The 23297-nt window shown below is 44.8% G+C and overlaps 1 protein-coding gene across 3 annotated transcripts in view; it reads left to right on the top strand.

Moving 5' to 3' along the window:
- LOC109880459 (golgin subfamily B member 1) overlaps nucleotides 1–23297 on the top strand; it is a 50951-nt gene that overhangs the window by 5733 nt on the left and 21921 nt on the right. For 2 of the 3 annotated variants that reach the window (XM_031812757.1, XM_031812756.1), the window contains exons 6-21: nucleotides 2947–3117; nucleotides 4056–4244; nucleotides 5135–5257; nucleotides 5622–5735; nucleotides 7633–7930; nucleotides 8161–8276; nucleotides 8600–8717; nucleotides 9698–9789; nucleotides 11248–11398; nucleotides 14269–14384; nucleotides 14635–14767; nucleotides 15541–15674; nucleotides 17243–17352; nucleotides 17665–17833; nucleotides 17919–18023; nucleotides 18250–23148. In XM_031812757.1, coding sequence (XP_031668617.1) covers nucleotides 2947–3117; nucleotides 4056–4244; nucleotides 5135–5257; nucleotides 5622–5735; nucleotides 7633–7930; nucleotides 8161–8276; nucleotides 8600–8717; nucleotides 9698–9789; nucleotides 11248–11398; nucleotides 14269–14384; nucleotides 14635–14767; nucleotides 15541–15674; nucleotides 17243–17352; nucleotides 17665–17833; nucleotides 17919–18023; nucleotides 18250–23148 — 7038 coding nt within the window. The remainder of the gene's footprint in view (nucleotides 1–2946; nucleotides 3118–4055; nucleotides 4245–5134; nucleotides 5258–5621; nucleotides 5736–7632; nucleotides 7931–8160; nucleotides 8277–8599; nucleotides 8718–9697; nucleotides 9790–11247; nucleotides 11399–14268; nucleotides 14385–14634; nucleotides 14768–15540; nucleotides 15675–17242; nucleotides 17353–17664; nucleotides 17834–17918; nucleotides 18024–18249; nucleotides 23149–23297) is intronic. The other variant, XM_031812758.1, reaches the window with a different exon arrangement.

Raw genomic sequence — 23297 nt, forward strand, 5'->3', positions numbered from 1 at the left:
CCTCTCAAGCTCTGTCAAGTTAGGTGGGAAGCGTCACTGCACAGCTATTTCCAGGTCTCTCCAAAGATGTTCGATTGGGTTCAAGTCCGGGCTCTGGCTGGCCCACTCAAGGACATTGAAAGACTTGTCCTGAAGCCACTCCTGCGTTGCCTGTGTGCTTAGGGTCATTGACATGCTGGAGGTGAACCTTCGCCCCAGTCTGAGGTCCTGAGCGCTCTGGAGCAGGTTTTCATCAAGGATCTCTCTACTTTTCTCCGTTCATCTTTCCCTCGATCCTGACTAGTCTCCCAGTCCCTGTCGCTGAAAAACATCCCCACAGCATGATGCTGTCACCACCATGCTTCACCGTAGGGATGGTGCCTTGTTTGTTCCAAATGTGACGCTTGGCATTCAGGCCAAATAGTTCAATCTAGGTTTCATCAGACCAGAGAATCTTTTTTCTCATGGTCAGAGTCCTTTAGATGCCTTTTGGCAAACTCCTAGCAGGCTCTCATGTGCCTTTTACTGAAGTGGCTTCCGTCTGACCACTCAACCATAAAGGCCTGATTGGTGGAGTGCTGCAGAGATGGTTGTCCTTCTGGAAGGTTCTCCCATCTCCACAGAGGAACTCTGGTGCACTGTCAGCGTGTCCATCGGGTTCTTGGTCACCTCCCTGACCAAGGCCCGTCTCCCCGATTGCTCAGTTTGGCCAGGCGGCCAACTCTAGGAAGAGTCTTGGTGGTTCCAAACTTCTTCCATTTTTAAGAATGATGGAGGCCACTGTGTTCTTAGGGACATTCAGTGTTGCAGAAATGTTTGACCTCATGGTTTGGTTTTTGCTCTGACATGCACTGTCAACTGTGGGACCTTATATAGACAGGTGTGTGCCTTTTCAAATCATGCTCAATCAATTGAATTTCCCACAGGTGGACTCCATTCAAGTTGTAGAAACATCTCAAGGATGAACAATGGAAATTTTGATTCAACATTTTAATTTTGAGTCTCATTGTAAAGGGTCTGAATACTTATGTAAATAAGGTATTTCTGTTTTTTAGAATAAGGCTGTAACGTAACAAAATGTTGAAAAGGGGAAGGGGCCTGAATACTTTCCCAATGCAGTGTACATACACAAACAGTACACAAATAAATAAATACTGTGTTCCTAAGCTAAGGCCATGACAATGCTGTTAGTGTTCCAGTGGACTTTAGTGTGTCACAACTAAAACATTCCACGTAAACATGCTTTAATACTCTGTGTATGAGTTGTATAGAACATGGCTTTCCTCAATCCAGTGTGATTGTGAACTAACTTTTTTAAAACAACCCTTTATTTTTTTGCCTACATAACTGTAGTAACAAGAGAATGTCACCACTCCAAATAGAAACATCACCTTGTTTCTGAGCAGGAAGCCCAGGTCCATGTTTCCTTAGCCAGCGGACAGATAAGGGAAGCCAATATCCTCCTGCAAGGATGTGAGGAATGAGTTGGCGTAGTGTTATTATCTCCTGCAAGGTGCCCTCAGGCCACAGCTAACATGGGTCCTGTTCATTAGGCACCAAGTGCAAGAAAACGGACTGGAACAGAGAAGTACTGCCTGGACTTGTTTTCTGTTGCAAACCGTTTTGTTACGTCATGCCCTAATGAATGTGACTGAGGTGTTTTCCTCCATCCTCTTATCTACGAAGTCATTTCTCCTACTAGGCCTATTCAAAATGTCTCACAGTGCTCAGCTCTCGTTTCCTTAACTATGGGAATGTTCATATCCCATGGCTATGTTTTAAAACAGTGTGGCCTTGTCAGTGAGATATGAGGGGTTGTGTCCTAGAGTTTAGAAAAATGTATTTTAGTGTCACTCCACAATGATACAAAATACAGATTTTTCAAACCACAATGTGGACCACTCAGTTTTGAGACACTAAAAACATCCTAGTCAAACATGGTAGAGGCATCATCTATAATGCATTACATCATCTATACACATGTAATCATAAACAGAAAACCATGTACAGTAGACAGTTGGGTCCTTATAAAGACATGTCTCCTTCGGAGGATAAGGTGGCATGCTTTATTCATATTATTACCTGATAACATGTAATACAATTTATCATTGTCATCTAGACCCAGGTCAATCCATTTTTAGGTCAATCCATTTTTAGGTCAATCCATTTTTAGGTCAATCCAATTTTAGGTCGATCCATTTTTAGGTCAATCCATTTTTAGGTCAATCCATTTTTAGGTCAATCCAATTTTAGGTCGATCCATTTTTAGGTCAATCCATTTTTAGGTCAATCCATTTTTAGGTCAATCCATTTTTAGGTCAATCCATTTTTAGGTCAATCCATCCCAGGTCAATCCATTTTTAGGTCAATCCATCCCAGGTCAATCCATTTTTAGGTCAATCCATTTTTAGGTCAATCTATCCCAGGTCAATCCATTTTTAGGTCAATCAATTTTAGGTCAATCCATTTTTAGGTCATCCATTTTAGGTCAATCCATTTTAGGTCAATCCAATTTTAGGTCAATCCAATTTTAGGTCGATCCATCTTAGGTCCATCCATCTTAGGTCCATCCATCTTAGGTCCATCCATCTTAGGTCCATCCATCTTAGGTCCATCCATCTTAGGTCCATCCATCTTAGGTCCATCCATCTTAGGTCCATCCATCCCAAGTCTATGCATCCCAGGTCGATCTTGTAGCCAAGGCCTACCCTGTTACATAGAGAATAGGTGTTTAGTTATGTTTGTGGTTCCGGTTGCTTTGTCCATCAAGTGTGTATGTATAGTGTGTCTGTCTTTTCATACTTAGTTTTACCTGATCCAGTATCTTCAAGGTGTTTGGTGGAAAATTCTCAAAATTGTGTGTGAATGAGTATATATTTTTTGTGTTTGAGTGTTGTTGTGTCTACTGTGTGTGTGTGTGTGCACCGATGTGCATCTGACCCGTGCCCACGTCTTTCCCTCTACCAGTCACGAGAGCTGGAGGCCCAGAGGCAGCGTGGTGCGGACATGGACGCCATGCTGGTAGAGCGAAACAGGAAGCTGTCAGAGAAGGAGGCCTACATAGTCCACCTGCAGACTGGCATGGCCACCGGAGAGCAGACGGCCACGCCTCCAGCCCATCCAGACACGGAGCACATGGTAAATACAAATTCCAGAAGTTTTATTGTCCTTGAAATCTACATCACATGGACAAATTGGCACGACTCAACAATGATGCTTCTGCTATTGGGACACTACGGATTTCAGAGAGATGTTAGGGGTACCAGTAACAGTAGTCACCAGCCCTGGTCCTGGAGATACATGGGGTGTGACCAGCACGGTCATATTATCCATGACCTCATGCACACAATCTAATACGAGGTTTCCCACCACACAATGTATTACGAGGTATCTCACCACACAATCTAATACGAGGTATCCCACCACACAATCTAATACAAGGTATCTCACCACACAATCTAATACGAGGTATCCCACCACACAATCTAATACGAGGTATCCCACCACACAATCTAATACGAGGTATCCCACCACACAATCTAATACGAGGTATCCCACCACACAATCTAATACGAGGTATCCCACCACACAATCTAATACGAGGTATCTCACCACACAATCTAATACGAGGTATCTCACCACACAATCTAATACGAGGTATCTCACCACACAATCTAATACGAGGTATCCCACCACACAATCTAATACGAGGTTTCCCATCACACAATCTAATGAGGTTTCTCACCACACAATCTAATTTGAGGTTTCCCACCACACAATCTAATTTGAGGTTTCCCACCACACAATCTAATATGAGGTATCTCACCACACAATCTAATACGAGGTTTCCCACCACACAATCTAATATGAGGTATCTCACCACACAATCTAATATGAGGTATCTCACCACACAATCTAATGAGGTTTCCCACCACACAATCTAATGAGGTTTCCCACCACACAATCTAATACGAGGTATCTCACAACACAATCTAATTTGAGGTTTCCCACCACACAATATAATACGAGGTTTCCCACCACACAATCTAATACAAGGTTTTTGGGTGGTTTTCCAGGCGTTGCCGGAGGAGAGCGGAGCGGGCTCCCTGGCGGAGCTGCAGCTGCTGGTCCTAAGTCTGACCAGGAAGGTGGGCGAGGGTGATGAACGTTACAGCCTGCTGCAGGAGCAGACTGAGAGCCTCAAGGAGCTCCTAGTCACAGAAAAGGCCGCCTTCGAGGACAAGGAGAACATGTACAAGCAAAACGTAGGTTATGGTGAAAAATCACAGATTTCGCAGATGTGATTTTTTAACGTGATTTATCAGCAAATCTGTTTATGACTTTATATTATAAGAGATGTACTATTTTTTTTAATCCTCACATTATTTATCGTCACGTTTATTAATGACAGATAAACATTAAAACAAAAACAAAACATCCAGTTACAACTCCTCCCCCCGTCCCTGTAAAATCTGCTTTTTCATGTTTTCTGTGTCTTGGCCAATCACATCACTGTCCACCTCATCAGCTGAAGAAATCGCAAACGCTCTATTTCCCTGTCAGACCAACTGTGACCAGCCGTGTATTCAAGCTTCCGTCAGACCAGCTGTGACCAGCCGTGTATTCAAGCTTCCCTGTCAGACCAGCCGTGACCAGCCGTGTATTCAAGCTTCCGTCAGACCAGCCGTGACCAGCCGTCTATTCAAGCTTCCCTGTCAGACCAGCCGTGACCAGCCGTGTATTCAAGCTTCCGTCAGACCAGCCGTGACCAGCCGTGTATTCAAGCTTCCCTGTCAGACCAGCCGTGACCAGCCTTGTATTCAAGCTTCCGTCAGACCAGCTGTGACCAGTCGTGTATTCAAGCTTCCCTGTCAGACCAGCCGTGTGTATTCAAGCTTCCGTCAGACCAGCCGTGACCAGCTGTGTATTCAAGCTTCCCTGTCAGACCAGCCGTGACCAGCCGTGTATTCAAGCTTCCGTCAGACCAGCCGTGACCAGCCATGTATTCAAGCTTCCCTGTCAGACCAGCCGTGTATTCAAGCTTCCCTGTCAGACCAGCCGTGACCAGCCGTGTATTCAAGCTTCCGTCAGACCAGCTGTGACCAGCCGTGTATTCAAGCTTCACAAATGTCTTCTGAATGAACTATCGTTTCAGATCCAGACGTTTAAAGACATCATTCTGCAGAAAGACAACAAGCTAATGGAGGTCAACCAGATGCATGAGCAGGAGCTCTTCAAGTTGGCCGCCAAGTCTGACGCCAGCGCTGATCTGGAACAGGTAAACTAGACTAGAGGATTTACCACTGTTACTTTTGTTTTACCATTAAAATGACCAGTAAAATCTACTATGAACCCACTTTAAATTGTCCTTATTCCGTGAAGTTACTCTATTCATTCTGAACTCTGTAACCTGGCTGCATGCCAGCTGTAGATACACTATAGATTATTCTGTCTTAAGTCATTGGAAGGAACATTCTGTTTCAAAACAGTTAAACATCCAGCGAATTGTACCAAAAGTGAAACATTTCCAGTTACAACATGCAATGTCCTAGTATGACCACAAGATCATGTTGTGATATACAGTATCACTGCTGTGCACCGTGGGTAGTGTAGTTGCTGACATGGCTGTCTGTCCTCCCCAGCTCCTGAAGGCTCTGAAACAGAAACTACATGAGAAGGAGGAGGTGCTACAGGGTAAAAACCAGGTTATTGATGTCCTCCAGGGGGAGGTGGACTCCAGAGACCAGCAGATCAAGGTGAGGGGTTATTTAAATAGGTCAAACTTTATTTAACCTGTTGGCCCCACACGTCCCGCTAGGGGTACCCTCCCCCACTGCTCAACTGACACAGTAGCACACAGAACGCAAAAATATTCTTAGAAATATTTAACCTCCACACATTAACAAGTCCAATAGCTCAAATGAAAGATAAACACCTTGTTCATCTAGCCACCAAGTCAGATTTCTAAAATGTTTTACGGCGAAAACATAGCACATATTTATGTCAAACCACCACCAAAGATAGGCTAATTTACATAGCCATTTTGTAGAACAATAGATGAAATCACAAAAACAGGATTAAAAGAAAAATAATTCACTAACCTTTTGAAAATCTTCATCAGATGACAGGAATAGGACATGTTATACAGTACATTTGTTTTTTTCAATAATATGCTAATTAGATCCATAAATCACGGTTTACATAGAAGGTCATGGCTAAAAAATGCTACAACAATGCCCGGAGAAATTATGATAACTCTGCCAGATAACAGAAATACACATCATAAACGTTGACTAAATATACATGTTCTACATATAGTTAGAAAGATACACTTCTTCTTAATAAAACAGCTGTGTTACATTTATTTTTAACGTTACAGAATTCGTTCACTTGTCAATAATATGACGCTGGGGCGGCAGTGTAGCCTAGTGGTTAGAGCATTGGACTAGTAACCGAAAGGTTGCAAGTTCAAATCCCCGAGCTGACAAGGTACAAAATCTGTCGTTCTGTCCTTGAACAGGCAGTTAACCCACTGTTCCTAGGCCGTCATTGAAAATAAGAATTTGTTCTTAACTGACTTGCCTAGTTAAATAAAGGTAAAAAAAAAAAACTAAAAAAAAAAAGACGGCGCTCATAGATTAGCAATATGGCTTCGCTATTTCGGAGTCCACAGAAACACATAATAACCACATAAATCTTCCCTTACCTTAGCCGTTGTTCGATCAGAAGTCGTGGAAGAAGTCATACTTACCAAAACCAGCGTTTCCCTTTCAAATGTGTGTCTTTGTGTTATCAAACAAGACTAATTTCGGCTGAAAAGCACTCAAAAATCTATGGGTTGCGCATCGAAACTTCAAAATTACATATTATATGTCGAACTATCCCTTTAAGGGGACCTCTTTGTGTCTCAGGTAGAGCATGGCGCTTGCACCGCCTGGATCAGGGGGGTTGTTTCCCGCTGAGGCCACCCATATGAAGAATGTATGCACACATGACTGTACATCACTTTGGATAAAAACTTCTGCTAAATGGCATATATTATGATCTATTCTAAGGAACCACATGGGTGTTAACAGCTATACCCATTGGAAGGGTGGGCCAAAACAATATGGGCTACGTTCCAATTCTCTTTCTTTCTCCCAAAGTGTGTGTCCACTTCCCAACCTTCCTGCATACATTTAACAATGACGAGAACTCTCTCCAGACTACTCTTACATCAATCCAATGCTATTAGATCCCTTACAGGGAGTGTGCAAGTGCACACTACTAGGAAGAGGGTGGAGAATCAAGGCTACAGTCTTGGTGATGGCTACTACTATAATGAATAATAATTTGGTGGGTGCTTATATTTGTCCTATTTCATACACATACAAGTGTGTATTAATACGCCTGTGTGAATTCTAAATGTGTTTTTTGTGTATCCCATCTCTCCGGACACCCTCGGAGAGTGGCGTGATGGCCAGGGTCAGCCACTATCAACGGTGACCCTGGAGTAATTAACTTCAGATGAGGGAGACCAATCCCCTTATGATGTAATCTCTCTCGCGACAACCCTAGCTTAGAACAGTGATCACCAATTGTCTCTCCTTCCCTCATCCATCCCTCTCTATCCCCTCCTCCTGCTCTACCCTCATCCCTCCTTTTCTCTCCCAGGACCTTGTGGAGCGGGCGCGGCGGCTGAAGGTGGAGCGCGAGAGCCTCGGGTCCAAGATGGAGGCTGAGAAGCACGTGATGCGGGCTCAGCTGCGTGACCTCTTGGAGAAGCATCAGGGCGAGCTGCGCCGTGCCGCCGAGTGCCACGAGGCCCAGCTGGCCGAGCGGGAGCAGGCACTTCGCGGGCAGCTACAGGAGGAGCTGGGAAGGACCCCTGTCGCCGAGCTTCAGACCCAAACGCAAGCAGGGAGCGGCGGGGATTCTCCAGTCACGGCCCAGAGGATGAACGAGCTGGAAGGTAGGTAGTCGGTACAGGTGTGGACAGATACACACATTCTACAGACCATAGGATGCTTATATAATGTTGATGGGCTTCCTGGGATGTTAAGCTCTTCTTCAGGTCTTGTGAAGATCTCATGATCTGCTTTTCTCCTGTCACTCTCCTTTCTCTCTCTGTCTCCCCCCCTTCTTTCTCTGTCTCCCCCCCTTCTTTCTCTGTCTCCCCCCCTACTTTCTCGTCTCTCGCAGCACAAGCCAAGCTGAAATCTGAGGAGGCCAGTAAATCGGAAGCCAAGTTCCTAAAGATAAAAGCCTGGTCAAAGTCTCGTATTCGACAGCTGGAGGACGAGCTGAGGAAAAGCCAGGTAAGAGATCCAGTTCTATCTCGCAAACTAATTGTAACATTTTAAATAGGCGGGATGAGTTCATTTATAATCAGCAGCGTGATGATCAATGTTATAACTTTTCTGTAACAATGGTCTGTGAGAAGAGGGCAATTATTTTAGCAGAGTTTAATTCAGAGCTCCCATCTATTTAGACTTCTATGATTAGTATGCTCAGAGGGCATGTGTCTTTGGGAGAGGGAGAATGTTGCCCTGAATGCATGTCGTACACGTTTAGTCTCATTCAAGAACCAGACATGTTGCGCTGAGCTTCCCTTGACCTGTGAACTTTGACCCTCCTCCAGTCTGGCAGAGTGGGCCCTGACGTGACGTCCCTGCGTAGCCGCGTCACGGATCTGGAGGAAGAGCGGGAGGAGACGCTGTGGAAGCTGGAGCAGTACGACGAGATCAAGGCCAAGAACGGTGAGGAGAGTCTTCAACTATCATCAATCACCTGACTACACTTATCTGGACCATGGTGTAATGAACTTAACACTTACAAAACTAGCTAGCACGTTATCTTATTGTGGACTTCTCCTTGGTGTTATCATTTATAACTCTTTAAAAAATGATGTGTTAATTGGGTATTTAGTAAACGCCCCACCCCTCTTTTGTCTAGCAACGCTAGGGGGGAAAAAGCATTTCTTTAAATTCAAAGTGAAAAGGGTTTTCTACTGCAGATGTTCTCTAGATGTTCTCTGTACTGAAACTAATCTCTGTGTCGTCTGGTGAGGATTTACAAGAGGCGTGAAGACCATCTAAATGAGCAACAGCTCCCCATGTTTACAAGTGATCTGTTTCAGCCTTGTACATCTGTATGTTATTTTGGTTGCTTGTTCTGTTTGATCTTTGTCAATGTACCTTCAGCGTGTTATTCAGAATCTGTTTACATTGTGTTCTGTCTCTAACATGTCCTCTGTCCTCATGTAGATGTACTGGAGGAGGTTAACATGTCCTCTGTCCTCATGTAGATGTGCTGGAGGAGGTTAACATGTCCTCTGTCCTCATGTAGATGTACTGGAGGTGGTTAACATGTCCTCATGTAGATGTGCTGGAGGAGGTTAACATGTCCTCTGTCCTCATGTAGATGTACTGGAGGAGGTTAACATGTCCTCTGTCCTCATGTAGATGTACTGGAGGAGGTTAACATGTCCTCTGTCCTCATGTAGATGTACTGGAGGTGGTTAACATGTCCTCTGTCCTCATGTAGATGTACTGGAGGAGGTTAACATGTCCTCTGTCCTCATGTAGATGTACTGGAGGTGGTTAACATGTCCTCTGTCCTCATATAGATGTACTGGAGGTGGTTAACATGTCCTCTGTCCTCATGTAGATGTACTGGAGGTGGTTAACATGTCCTCTGTCCTCATGTAGATGTTAACATGTCCTCTGTCCTCCTGTAGATGTACTGGAGGCCAAGCTGGTGGTGTACGAGGAGCAGCAGAGGAAGATGGCCTCCGACCTGGAGCAGGTCACCAAGAGAGCCGCCTCTCAGGTCAGAGTTCAAACCCCACCAGACAGTACCCCCAACATGCACTGCAACGAGGAAGTACCACCTACATCCCGGCATGCAGTGCAGTAGTGGTGTCGAGTCATGATACTTGATACTCAATGTTGGGGAAACTAGTGAGGGGTAGATGGGTTCATCTATGGATGCATATCTTGACTGTCACTCAAGGTTTCTGTTAACCAGACGGTTTTTGCCCCCCCCAACTGGTAATTGAAGCGCGCTTTACATTCACCAATCAAGTGCATCGGTAGGCAGGCTTCAGCATGTCCCACACCACTTTGCAATGAGCTGGAAGCAGTATGCATTTTGCAGATGTAGACTTAATTGTTTGAAACCTGAATGTTTTGCTTCATATTGTGAGGCATGTCTTACCTTGCATCAAAGTAGCCTAAAGTATTTTCTAAAGACTTCCATAGGCTTATGCCATTGAAACCAGCAGCCTGTTTCTCTCATGTTCTATTGGTTTTCAAATCAACTTTGTTTCATTGACCAGTTGCCAAACTTCAACCCTCGTCATATTAGCAGCCCATACTAGTTGTTGCATCATTAGATCTCCCCTGCTTAATGTTTTATCTCTGTCTCATGAATCTGCTGTCTGGTGCGGTACGTTAATTGCATTAGGGAACAAACATTTGCGTGTAGCCTACTGCCTTGTGCGCATTGCTGCACTTATAATGTGAAGAAATAATAGTTTATCAACATTTCAAGCTAAATGTTCTGATCTGTTGCATCATCCTCATTGCTTTTTAAAGTTTTTTTGATGTATCCTAGTCCTACTAGTTGTATGATTTTGGAATCTATCGTCCCACAACTGTCCCATAGTCTGTTTGGAAAAGGCTATTTCTTTCTCACAACGAAAGATAAGCTGAACAATAGAACAGGTTAACTTTTCTACTATGGGGGATAGTAGATTGTCATAGGCTAGTGTTGTTGCTGTTGGTTTCTCCTTGTTGACTGAGGAACAGTAAACGTGGACAGTTATTCTAACATCTACAAAGTGCTCATCAGAATTCAGTAAGAAGGAGGATTCACGGTGTTGCATCCTAGTTGTATGTTCTGTTCAGATGAATTACCGTAATCTAAATGGGATTTCTCAGCACCTTGGCTGGAGGACGTAATCAGGTTACGCACCCAATACATATGGGTCCGGTACTCCACAGCGTCTCCTCCCGGTACACTCAAAATGATCTGGTAAATGCAAATGCTGCAGTTTCCTAACAGAAACCCTGCTGGCACCATACACCAAACACATCTGACACATCTATCCTATTGACCACTTCGCTGATGGAAAGACACTTGTTCTCAGATGAAATCAAACACCACATTCTCCCATGTTGAGTAATCCCTGGATGAGAATAAATGTCTTATCTCTGGACCCAATACTTCCTCCACCACCAAACCAATATCCTGCTTCCCATGTCTTTCTGATCCTACACACACTAGGCCAGCGAGTCAGGTAGCGCCGACGACGCCCAGAGCCAGGTGCTGGACTGGCAGGAGATGGTGTCGGAGGCGGTGACGGCCAGGGACCGTGCCCGCGAGGAAAAGGCCACCATGGCCCTGCGCATGAGCCACATGGAGGAGGAGAGAGAGGGTAAGGGCCCTGCCACCACTGGTGGGTGATCCACACACACACAGGGTGCACTGTGGCACTACCACACACCACAGACACTAAACCTCACCTCAGACCGAAATGCAACAGTCATATCACCCAGAAGCCGCTAACCCGCCTCCCTCGACAACACAGAACACAGCTACCACTCCGTCCAAACCTTTTGTTATATACTGTCAAACAGCATACATCTTTTACCCAAGGAAACAGGGAGGAAGGAAGGTGGGAGGGAATTCTAGAGAAGTTAAAGTTCAATGTCTTCTGTTGTTGTTTGAGAGCCCCTCACTGTCCAACTGAGCATGTTTATTTTTTGTTTCATTTTTTTCCCTCCAACTATCCGTCCCCGGCGAGCTTTTCGTTCTGGCTCTGCGCCCCCCCCAACCCCTACCCCATGTCCTCCCCCCCCTCCTCCTCTGCTCCCTGCTCCTGGGATGGGGGCAGCCAACAAGAACCTGTTTCCCATCAGTTTTGTGCATGCAGGCCCATCCCCCTCAGCAAAAGCCTGTGCCCACTGTACTGTCCTCAGTTTCCCAGGATCCTTTTCACCTCCTCCGGGGTAAACTGGAGGCAGTACAGTGGAGGCCTGTGCTTTTTATTAGTCCCTCTTCCTCCATGTAGTGTTTCTTTCTTTCAGTATCTTCCTCTCTTTTTAAGTTTCCTTCCCTCCCACTTTCCCCTCCCTCTCTCCTTCCTTCCCTCTCTCCCTCCCCCAACTTTCCCTGCCACTTTCCCCTCCCTCTCTCCTTCCTTCCGTCTCTCCCTCCCCCAACTTTCCCTGCCACTTTCCCCTCCCTCTCTCCTTCCTTCCCTCTCTCCCTCCCCCAACTTTCCCTGCCACTTTCGGACTCCGTTGACTTCATAATGACACTGTCCTTGAACTGATCTGCAAAACATATTAACACAACAAAATGACAAGGCTTCAATGGTGGTGGGAAGGCTAACGCTAACACTGGAATTAGGACTAACTGAGGGCGGAGCTTGTATGGAAAAAAGAAATAAACCAATGATCTTGTTTATAAAGAATTAATAAACACACACTGCAAGTGGTGCTGTTTTTCAACACTTTTGTCCTCTCCAATCATCTATCCATCTTTACTAATGCTTGCTAACCTCATTGTTGTCATTTGCCTGTGTAATGCCGCCACCCTTGCTGCTTTTAGTTGCTGAAGTAGCTAACTGTTGCAATATCTGATTGGTGCATTCCTACTCAAACTTGGTTTCTGGAGCTCATCTTAACATCTAAACAACAACTGGCTGTCAATTAAATATTGTCATGTCCATTCAATGATTGCTCATCACTTAATAAATGAATTTCATTCTGTTAAAGGAGATTCCTTGGAATTCAAGAATCTAAAGAGTCCTCATTGAAAATAAATGACAATTTTTTACATTCGCTTGGCTACATTGACCACTTTGCACTACCACATCTGCAATCCTCACCCAATGAAACCCTTCTCTCTGTCACCCAATGAAACTCTTCTCTCTGTCACCCAATGAAACCCCTTTCTCTGTCACTCTTTGCTTTTAGCTAGTCCTCCCCCACCCCTCCCACATCTACCTGATATCACAAAACAGATGGGAATGAGTTTTGTGCAAATTGTTGGCCCTGATTGATCAATTTGACAGAAATGTGATTGCTACCCCCTCCCCTTCCCCTTGATGGTCCAATCACTGACTAGTGACCACTGATAATTAAAAATGTAGTGACCACTGATCACAGTCCAATCACAATGTGGGCAGCTTTCAGTCGGAATGGCTGTGACCTCCCTGCTTTCCAGTATGCCAAATCACCATTGAAAATGTTGTTGCAGTACAGTCTCCTTGAGCCGTAAAGACATTGCGGCCCTCCTTCCATCCTCCTCGTGTTTGGTTGCAGCCTGTCTCCCTCCCTATTAGTTGTGCATGGCTTTGACCAGAAACTCTGCTTTTAGGAAAGTCTACACAGCCACGCAATCAACACACACACACACACACACACACACACACACACACACACACACACACACACACACACACACACACACGTATGTAAAGAACACACGCTCATAGGAGTCTGGAGTGTTCTTTCTCTCCTCTCTGGAGTGAGTCTGCACGTTTCCTTGTGTGCAATGCTGCTGTTGTGTGTTCATCCATTGGGTGAGCGTACCTTTTTGCAGTCTTTCCCTCTTGTCTTTCACCCTCTCTCAATCGTCTCTCCCTATCCATCATCTCTGTCTCACTCCCTCCTTTCCCTGTATCATCTGTCTTTCTTAAACCATACTCTATCTCTCCATATCTGTCTCCATCCTCTATCTCTCCATCCTCTATCTCTCCATCCTCTATCTCTCCATCCTCTATCTCTCCATCTGTCTCTCCATCCTCTATCTCTCCATCTCTGTCTCCATCCTCTATCTCTCCATCCTCTATCTCTCCATCCTCTATCTCTCCATCCTCTATCTCTCCATCTCTGTCTCTCCATCCTCTATCTCTCCATCTCTGTCTCTCCATCTCTGTCTCTCCATCTCTGTCTCTACATCTCTGTCTCCATCTCTGTCTCTACATCTCTGTCTCTACATCTCTGTCTCCATCTCTGTCTCCATCTCTGTCTCTCCATCTCTGTCTCTACATCTACGTCTCTCCATCTCTGTCTCCATCTCTGTCTCTCCATCTCTGTCTCCATCTCTGTCTCCATATCTGTCTCTACATCTCTGTCTCTCCATCTCTCTACCTCCATCTCTCTACCCCCCTCCTGTAATGCATCTCTGGGGTTCAACTCTGTAACCCAAAAACACCCCCCTCATCGCTCCCTCCCCTTCCCTGTGGCACAAAACTGATTGAGGATGACTGGTTCTTTCCCGGCTGCTCCGATCCAGTGCTGGCCAGCCGGCAGCAGGAGTTGGAGGAGGAGCTGGTGCAGGCCCGGGGTCTCACAGGGCTACATAGGGGCGGCAAGAAAATGGGAGGCGCCGCCCACCAACACAGCCTGCAGGTACGGAGTAAAAGGTAGAGGGAGAATGAATGATGGAGGGGAGGTGGCAAGATGGGTGAGTGATTTGGCAGAAGGAGGGTGTGGTGAGTTCAGAGCTGGGAAGGAATAAGACAGCAATAATAATAACTCTGAGAGTGTGGTCACATGGTCACGGCCAGCAAGGATACCTGTAGATGATCAGTAACATCCCAGACAAAATGTACTTCAGTCACTGGACTAAAATTAGTATTGTCACCCCACCCCCACACAGGAGGACTTTGAGTTTGATGGCAAGCAGGCGTTCCACCAGGACCCACACAGTGGCGGATCTGAGAGCACCACCCCGATGGAGGAGGGGGAGAACATGGGAGGTTGGTGGCCTGAGTACACTTCCCCCAACACAGGTGTGAGACCCACTAGACAGTTTACGCTGGCATGCACGTTGTCGCTTTTTGTGCATTTGTCACCCAGCCACCACCATTTTGGGAGCTTGAGATGTTGTCGTCATTTGGGTTGTTCTTTTGTCATTCTGTCAACGTAGGTCTAACACTCCTCCTCCGTTTTGGGGGTTTTACATGTGGGTGTTTGTTCTCCCTCCAGTCTAACACATTCAACCCCAGAGTGGATACATTCCCTAAGGTTGACTCATCTGTGGGCTCTTGTGTTATCTCATCACAAGTTGAGGTGGTTATTATTTGAACATGTGCATGCTGGTTGAACTGGCTAGTATTTGGCTCGCTACGATGTTGGTCCATGTGGAATGCATTGAACTCTTGTCAGTTCATATGAATTTAGGTGGAGAGTTTCCCCCGTCCGTGGTAAGTGTTTGGCATGCCCTGTCTGTTCTTCTTTTTCCTCTTATCTCTCCTTGTGTTTGACACATTCACTGTGTTGAAAGGTTCATGGTTTTTAATGGGACAAAGAATAGAAATAAATGTCCACAAACCGGTGACCTTGCATGGGGCAAGTAGCAGGCCAACTATCATAAACATTGTAATCCATCACAACAATATGATTGCATGGAAATGTTTCAGTTGTGACTGTATAAAGGGCTGTTTCTATGATTACAATTTGCATCCATTTTCGCTAACTATTGTTGATCATGATAGATAACTACCAGATTTCTCAACCATTGAGTTGATTTTTCTCTTTCTTGTCTATGCGACTGCCCTTGCAGGTGGCCTGCGGTCGGTAGTGGAGGAGTTGGAGCTGGAGAGGAACCAGCTGCAGGAACAGATCCTAGGACTGGAGGACCGCTGTCAGGACCTTGAGGACCGGCTGCAGCTGCAGGCTCGCATCGAGTCCCTACAGGTAAACTCTCACATCTCACAGACCTGGTTGGACACTGATATCTCACGCCTTGTAGAGCTATCAGAACCACATGCACCTTGCAGAATGCCACACTGTACTAAGATAGCCTCCATAAAGACACTTAAACTTTTTTACTCGGGCCCCCGTTCCAGCATTGGGGGAACATCCCACGTCTGTTTCTATTGGCACAAGCACTGTTCATGACACAAACTGTTCATACATTTGGCAGCTTTAAAGCTTATTTCCTGAAATTCTACACATTCTGTCATGGGTTGTAGAGAAAATGTTGCAATTTTAAAGCTAATTTACTTGCAGTTATATACATTCTGCCATGTCTAATGTGTATTCATGTAATATTTGAGTGACTCGAACATTACTATAAAATCTGTGCTAAAACACCTGGCAAAAAAACATTAGCTGACATTTGCTAGTTGATCTGGACATTTCTGACCAGTTATAAATAGATCTCTAAGGTATACAATGACCGACATGACAAGAGGAATACTGATAATTTACTACCCAATTCGAAATGTCCCCTTGTCCATTCTATAATTACAACTTTCAAGAGTAAGTTGATAGCCGGACTGAGTTCCCTAAAAATAATATATAAAAATAAAAAAATGTTGGGGGGGGGGACCCCACAGTTTACGAACCCCCACTGTTTAGGAACCACTGACTTAAGGGACCTTTCTTTCTCCCCTCTCACACTTCCATACCACTCACCATACATTACCCTCTTATACCCTCCTATACCTCCTGGTCTGTTCATAAAAAGAAGCACATAACTGACTTTGGGGTTTACTTACCTGTGCCAGTTCCTGAGGTAGTGGAAATCTAACCCAGTATATTGTAACTTTGTCAGCTGCTCCCATTATCAACATGTTGCATCTTATAAGTTCTCCTTTGTGTTTGGGAGTTTGTTTTGCCTTTGCTTTTGGATTTACTTTTTACTGAATTCATTTGTACTATTCAGTTCATTGCATGTTTCCTCCCGAGGACTAGGATTTTGTAACAGACCCCTCTAACACAGGTGACGTTTGATGTAGATGAAGAAAGGCGTCCATTTTGGGTTTCCCAGGTGTGTTAGTGTTTGTGTGCGCTAGAGAGAGCACCTCCGGCGGTGAAGGCTAATCATTTGGCTTGTTTGTTTTGGCTTGTTTGTTCTGTGTTCACGGCTTGTGATCAGTCTTCTAATACGTGAGTGCTATGTTGAGCATATTTTGGCCACAAATTCACTCGGTGTGGAGAACAAACTCACTTGGTTGGTTAATTGTTCAACCATCATATAAGGAGCATACAAAAGTATATAACAATTCTAATCAGACCAAGTTCAAACATTTTTTTTACCCTAAGAAAGGATAATAGAAATGATACTAAGCCAAAATGTCCTGAAAGCTGAAATGTTCCTTTTATGCCGTGTTGTTTGGACTAAACCTAACACTGTACATAGAAGAAAGAGAGTAGTATTTTGGGTCAATATGTGTGCAGTGAGATGGAGTGAGCTTCCTACCTGCTTTACTCTGAGCTTTTCTCCAAACCATGTTAAACCTTCCCTCTCCTCCCCACAGAACGAGTCGGAGAGACTACAGGGTCAGCTGGCCAGCCTTCGGAGCCAGCAGAGCAGGGATGCAGAGAAACACCATCTCCTGGTCACCAGCCTCAACGAGCAGCTCAAAGGGTAACCCCACACAATTCAAAAAAGGTCACACATAACTGGTAAACCGGTTCATTTCCCAAATTTGTATCCAGTGCCAGTTACTCATTTAAGGGTAAAAGGAATGTAAGATTTTTGTACTGAAAGGTTTGGCTCCATGCATCTAACTGCAGTCATATGCAAGTTACTAATAAACAAATACCATCAAGTATGGGTAAAGTTGTGCACTGATGATGATCATGTATTTGTGCTATTTTGCATTGGAGAATGTAAGATTATCACCATGTCCTCATTTGTAACCTTTAAAACATCTCCTTTTTCTTTGATGCCTTTTAGACTCAGTGACACCCAAGAGTGTCTCGAAACCTCTCTTATAGAGAAGGAGAACACATTAGTCAAGACCTCTGAGAAACTGGAGCTCATCGACAGCCTCCGAGATTCTTTAATGGAAAAGGAGGCGCAGCACAAAGAGGTCGCCGACAAGCTGCTTCAATCTGAGAACCATGTAAGTACAGTAGCCTGTTTTGGCGATCAATTAATAGTCAAATCTGTTTTATAGTAAGTCATGACACCTTCTTTTCTTCTTTCAGCTCACTGAAGTCTCCACAAAATGCAGTACCTTTGAAAAACAGTGTTCAGAACTGAAGACATCGGTTGCAGATCTCACACATAAGCTGAGTGTGCTTAAAGAGAAGGTAAGGTTTTCGGGATATGACTACCATGGCTTAATTACTGTGATTAATATTAATTGGAATTCAGGTTAGAGTTTTTGCATATAAGAAACCTGAAGACATGTTTATCTCAGATTTAATAGTTTAGGCAAACTATTACCTTCACACTCATTAAATGGCAGTGATATTGACAGTACTTTAGGAGATTTCTTCCTCCAGTAACATATTTGTATTTTTTCCAAACCCATAGACACTGAAACAAGAGGCCACAATAAACACTCTTCAAAATGACCTGGATCAGACAAACGATGAACTGGACAAGTTGAACACCACCCATCTGGAAGAAAGGTCTCAGCTGATCCACAACCTTCAAAGCTGTGAACGGGAGATTGATAACCTCAGAGATGTCCTCTCAGACAAGGACAAGGAGATCTTAGCCCTCTCGGGCAACATGGCGGAGTACGCAGAGCAGATCATGGTGCTGAAGCAGGAGATCAAGCACAAGGAGGAGGACCTGGTTCGCATCGAGACCGCCCTCACCAAAACGGAGCGGGAGGCACAGATCATCAGAGACTCTCAGAACTCGGACCAGCAGGCTCTGTACACCAAGACGGCAGAGCTGGTGGAACAGCTGAAGGATGCAGAGACTGAGCTGAGCAAGGCCAAAGAGGAGAAGGAGTCGAGGACAGTAGAGGTGGAGGAGCTGAGGAAGCAAGTGGAAGAGGACAAGCGGACCATCCTGGAACTTCGAGGGGAGATCCAGCAGCATCGTAATCATCTCTTAGAGTGTGAAACTCAGATCTCTTCACTGAAGGAGCATGTGACTGTTGCTTCCCAGAAACTACAGGAGTCCGAGGGTCTCATCTCTCAGTTGAGGGAAGCAAGTACATCCAGCAAGACACTGAAAGACCAGCTCCAGGACAAGGAGCAGACGTATGAGAAAGAACTCAAATCGGTCAAGGAGGAACGGAACAAGCTTAACGCAGAGGTGTCCAAACACGATGATGACCTTAAGACCCTGTCCAACAAGCTAGAGAAGCAGACAGAGTGTCAGGTACAGTTGAAAAAAGAGATGCAAGAAAAACTGGAGACAATATCCTCTCTTGAGGAAAAACTCAGGGCCATCCAGGAAGAGGCCGAAGTAGAGCAACAGAAATTTAACACAGAACTGCAAGTCAGAGATTCTGAAAAGGAGAAGTTGGCGAAAGACCTGCAGGTTAAATTGGAAAATATCTCAAATATGAAGAAGCTCTTGAAAAACATGAAGACTGAAAAACAACAACTGCAAGCTGACCTGAAGGAGAAGGCAGATGAACTTAAGTCTCAAAAGCAGCTTGTAGATGACCTTAATAAAAAATCTACGGCAGCTCTTGAACTTAACAGCAGTTTGAACTCTCAAAAAAATGGCCTCAGAGAGGAGAATCAGAGGTTGCAACAGGATGTAGCTGGAAAGCAGAAATCCATTTCAGAGATGACAGATGAAAGGGATTCTCTGAGAAACAAAGTCTCTGACTTTGAAACGCAGCATTCAGAAAACAGAAAAGTCATTGAAGGGCTTCTGAAAGACAAGGAGGAGCTGAGTGTTAGAGCCAATGAACTGAACAGGGTCCTGGAGCAAAATAAACAGTCCATTTCCGAGAGTCTATTTGAGAAAACGAATGAATGTAGTCTTCTAACTAAAACACTCAGGGAAAGGGAGGAGACAGTTGCCCTTTTACAGGTGCAAATTGACAGTTTGAACACTCAAGTGGAGCAGTTCCATCACAACATTGCTGAAAAAGAGAAGTTTGTCACTGATCAAAACTCACAAATAGAGGCACAGCAGAGCCAGCTGTCGCAACTCCAGGAAACAATGTATTTACTGCAGGAGCAGGAGACTGCCCTGAAAACTGGGCTCACGGAGAAAGACACCGTATTGCAGCAGAAATCAGATGAGTGGAGCTCTTTACAGAATAAACTTGGGCAGCAGAAAAAGCTTCTATCCAAGCTACAGGGTGAGACTAAATCACTTAAAGGACAATGCTCACAACTGACCCAGTGTCTGGAAGAAAAAGAAGAGACCTTCAGACAAATGACACAGGACTGTGAAAACCACAAAGCCGAGCTTAACAAGAGGAATGAGTCATTGAAGTCACTAAGCAGTCAGCTTGGTGTCATGAACGAGAGCAGTGCGAAGTTGAAGTCTGAAAATACAGAGCTGAAAACCACCATGGAGAACCACGGAGCAGAAAACAACAAGCTGAGGCATGAGATGGAACAGAGGCAAGCTGAGGTGGTTGGCCTCCACAGTCACATCCAGGCACTGAGTGAGCAAAACCAACAACTCCGAGCTGCTTATGAGATCAGAGATCAGGAACTTGCCCAGCAAATGCACGTTGCATCTGAGCTTGATAGAAGGGTAAATGTGACTCTTGAGCAGAACACAAACCTGTGCTCACAACTGAACAGTCTGACAGAGGAGAAGCAGATACTGCAACAGGAATTAGCTGTACAGTCGGAGTCCATTTCTGAATTAAGCAAGGAGAAGAACTTACTTCAAGATAAACTTTCCAATTTTGAAATGCAACATTCAGAAAACTGCAAAATTATTGAAGGGCTACTGAAAGACAAAAAGGAGCTCAGTGTAGCAGTAGAGGAACTGAACAAGGTCCTAGAGCAAAACAAACAGACCGTTTCAGAGAGTTTGCTGGACAAAACAAATAAATGTACTAATCTCACCAAATTGCTTAGAGAGAGTGAAGAGGCACTTGCACATTCACAAGACCAAGTTGACAGCTTGAACACCCAACTTGATCAACTGAACAACAACATAACCGAAAAAGAGAAGACTATCAGAAATCAAAACTCACAATTAGAGGCCCAGCAGAGAGAGTTGTCGCAACTCCAGGAGACATTGGCTTTATTACAGGAGCAGGGGACCGCACTGAAATCTGGGCTCACAGAGAAAGACACCATGTTGCAGCAGAAAGCAGAGGAGTGGAGCTCTTTACAGAATAAACTTAATCAACTGCAGGGCGAGACTAAATCACTTAAAGGACAATGCTCACAACTGACTCAGCATCTGGAAGAAAAAGAAGAGACCTTCAGACAAATGACACAGGACTGTGAAAACCACAAAGATGAGCTGAACCAGAGGAACGAGTCAATGAAGTCACTAAGCAGTCAGCTTGGTGTCATAAATGAGAGCAGTGCGAAGTTGGAGTCTGAAAATACAGAGCTGAAGACCACTCTGGAGAACCACGCAGCAGAAAACAAGAAGCTAAGGGAAGAGATGGAACAGAGGCAAACTGAGATATTAGATCTTAGGGACAACATCCAAGCATTGAATGAACAGAATGTCAGACTAAAAACCGAACTCAAAAACTCTGTCACAGAGGCATCCAAGAAACTTGAAGAGATTTCAGTTCTCAAGGCAGAGATTTCTAACAGGGACAGTTATGTTTCTAATTTAACAAAGCAACTGACAGCAGCCTGCTCGGACAGGGATAGCTTAGGTTTGAATTTGCAGCAGAGAGGTGAGTCCCTAAAACAGCAGGAGATGTTTATTAAGCAGTTGCAAACTAAGTCAGTAGAGGGTGAGGGTCAGATGAGCCAGGCCATCACTGAGCTGCAGACACAAGCTCAGAGTCTTCAGAAAAGCCTTCAAGACAAAGATGTTTCGCTGCATGAGGCGGAGAAACAGCTGAGTCTGCTCAGAGAGAAGTTCACCTTAGAATCTGAGGATTTCAAAACCCAGCTGAATTCAAGTGCGGAAACAATGAAACAGCTCCAGGGTGATCTGGATAATGCGGTGGAACAGAGTAATCAGCTCAGTGGGAGGCTTGAAGAACAAGAGGCACAGCTTAAGCAGAAAGTTGATGATTATGTGAGTTTAAGGACATATGTTTCAGAGCTGGAGGATTCTACCACACAGCTCAGATGTCAAGTTGACAGCCTGACCTCTGAGTCATCCCTGTTAAAAGAGACCCTGAAAGAGAAAGTCAAGTTCATCCTTGAAGCACAAAGCACCTCCTCAGCTGTTAGTGAAAGCCTAAATTCAAAACTCAAAACCAAAGATACAGAATGTGAGAGCTTAAAAGAGCAGCTTTCGTACCTCCAAGGATCCGTTTTAAAGCTCAATACCAAAGATGCAGAATGTGAGTGCTTAAAAGAGCAGCTTTCACATCTCCAAGAGTCTGTTTCAAAGCTCAATAGTAGCCTCAGTGCCCAGTCCTCTGAAGTGGCACGACTTCAACAAGCCTTAGAGGAAAGAGGGACTGCCGTTATGGACCAGTCAAAGGCCCTTCAGGAGCTGCAGAGAAGGGCAGATGAAGCAACCCTCTTCAAAACCCAGTTCATGGAGAGCACAGAGTTGGTGTCACAACTGCAGGATCAGATTCAGGAACTCTCCACTAAGTCTGCAAGCCTCAGCCGGTCGGCAGAGGAGAACCAAAGTGCCTTTGTAAATCTTCAGGAGAAGTATGCTACTCATTTAGAGGAGCTCCAGGAAGCTCGGACGATGCTTTCTCAAAGGGCCGAGGAGATGTCCAGTCTTAACAAGTCCCTCAGTGAAAGCAACAGCACAGTTCAGGCAGCAGAAAGCACCATAGAGGTGCTGAGGAATGAGTCTTCCTTGCTACGTCAAGACCTTCGGCAAATCCAAACACTGAATGTCGACCTTTCAAAACAAAAGGAAGACGCCCTTGCTACCCATCAAAGGAGCACCTCAACATTCACTGTCGAAATTGAGAGACTAAAATCTCAGTATTTGCATGTGGCTGCTCAGGTAAATGCACTGACAGAAAATCTTGAGCAGAGAGAGATGTCTCTTCATGCCATTAACAGTCAGTACACAGCCCAAGTGAAACAGGCAGAGCATGTAGTGTCAGAAATGCAGAAACTAGAAGAGCAAAATAAGAAGCTAAGAGAGGAGATAGCTCTGTCAAAGCAAGAAAATCAACAGCGGCTGGATGCAGCAATCAGTGAAAAAGAACGTCTGCAGCAAGAAGTTCAGAAACTCATAATTGAGAGAGATGAACACGGCAAGAGCTACAGCAGCCAGATACAAACAATGCAGGAGCAGTTGCATCTCCAAAAGCAGCAGCAATCCAGCAGCATGAACGAAGTCATGGAGAAAATGGTGGCTGAGAAGGAAAGACTACAGGTTGAGGTTAGTGTCAAAGGTGAAGAAATCACCGGATTGAAATCAGACATTCAAAAGATAGGGCAAACTCTTCAGGACTCTGAGAAGGAGTGGCTATCGGTCCTGGATAGAGAGACGCAGGATAAATATCTCATTGCGGAGCAGTTGAAAAGTGT

Source organism: Oncorhynchus kisutch, unplaced genomic scaffold, assembly GCF_002021735.2.
Source record: "Oncorhynchus kisutch isolate 150728-3 unplaced genomic scaffold, Okis_V2 Okis03b-Okis08b_hom, whole genome shotgun sequence".
In the NCBI taxonomy this organism is placed as follows: domain Eukaryota; kingdom Metazoa; phylum Chordata; class Actinopteri; order Salmoniformes; family Salmonidae; genus Oncorhynchus; species Oncorhynchus kisutch.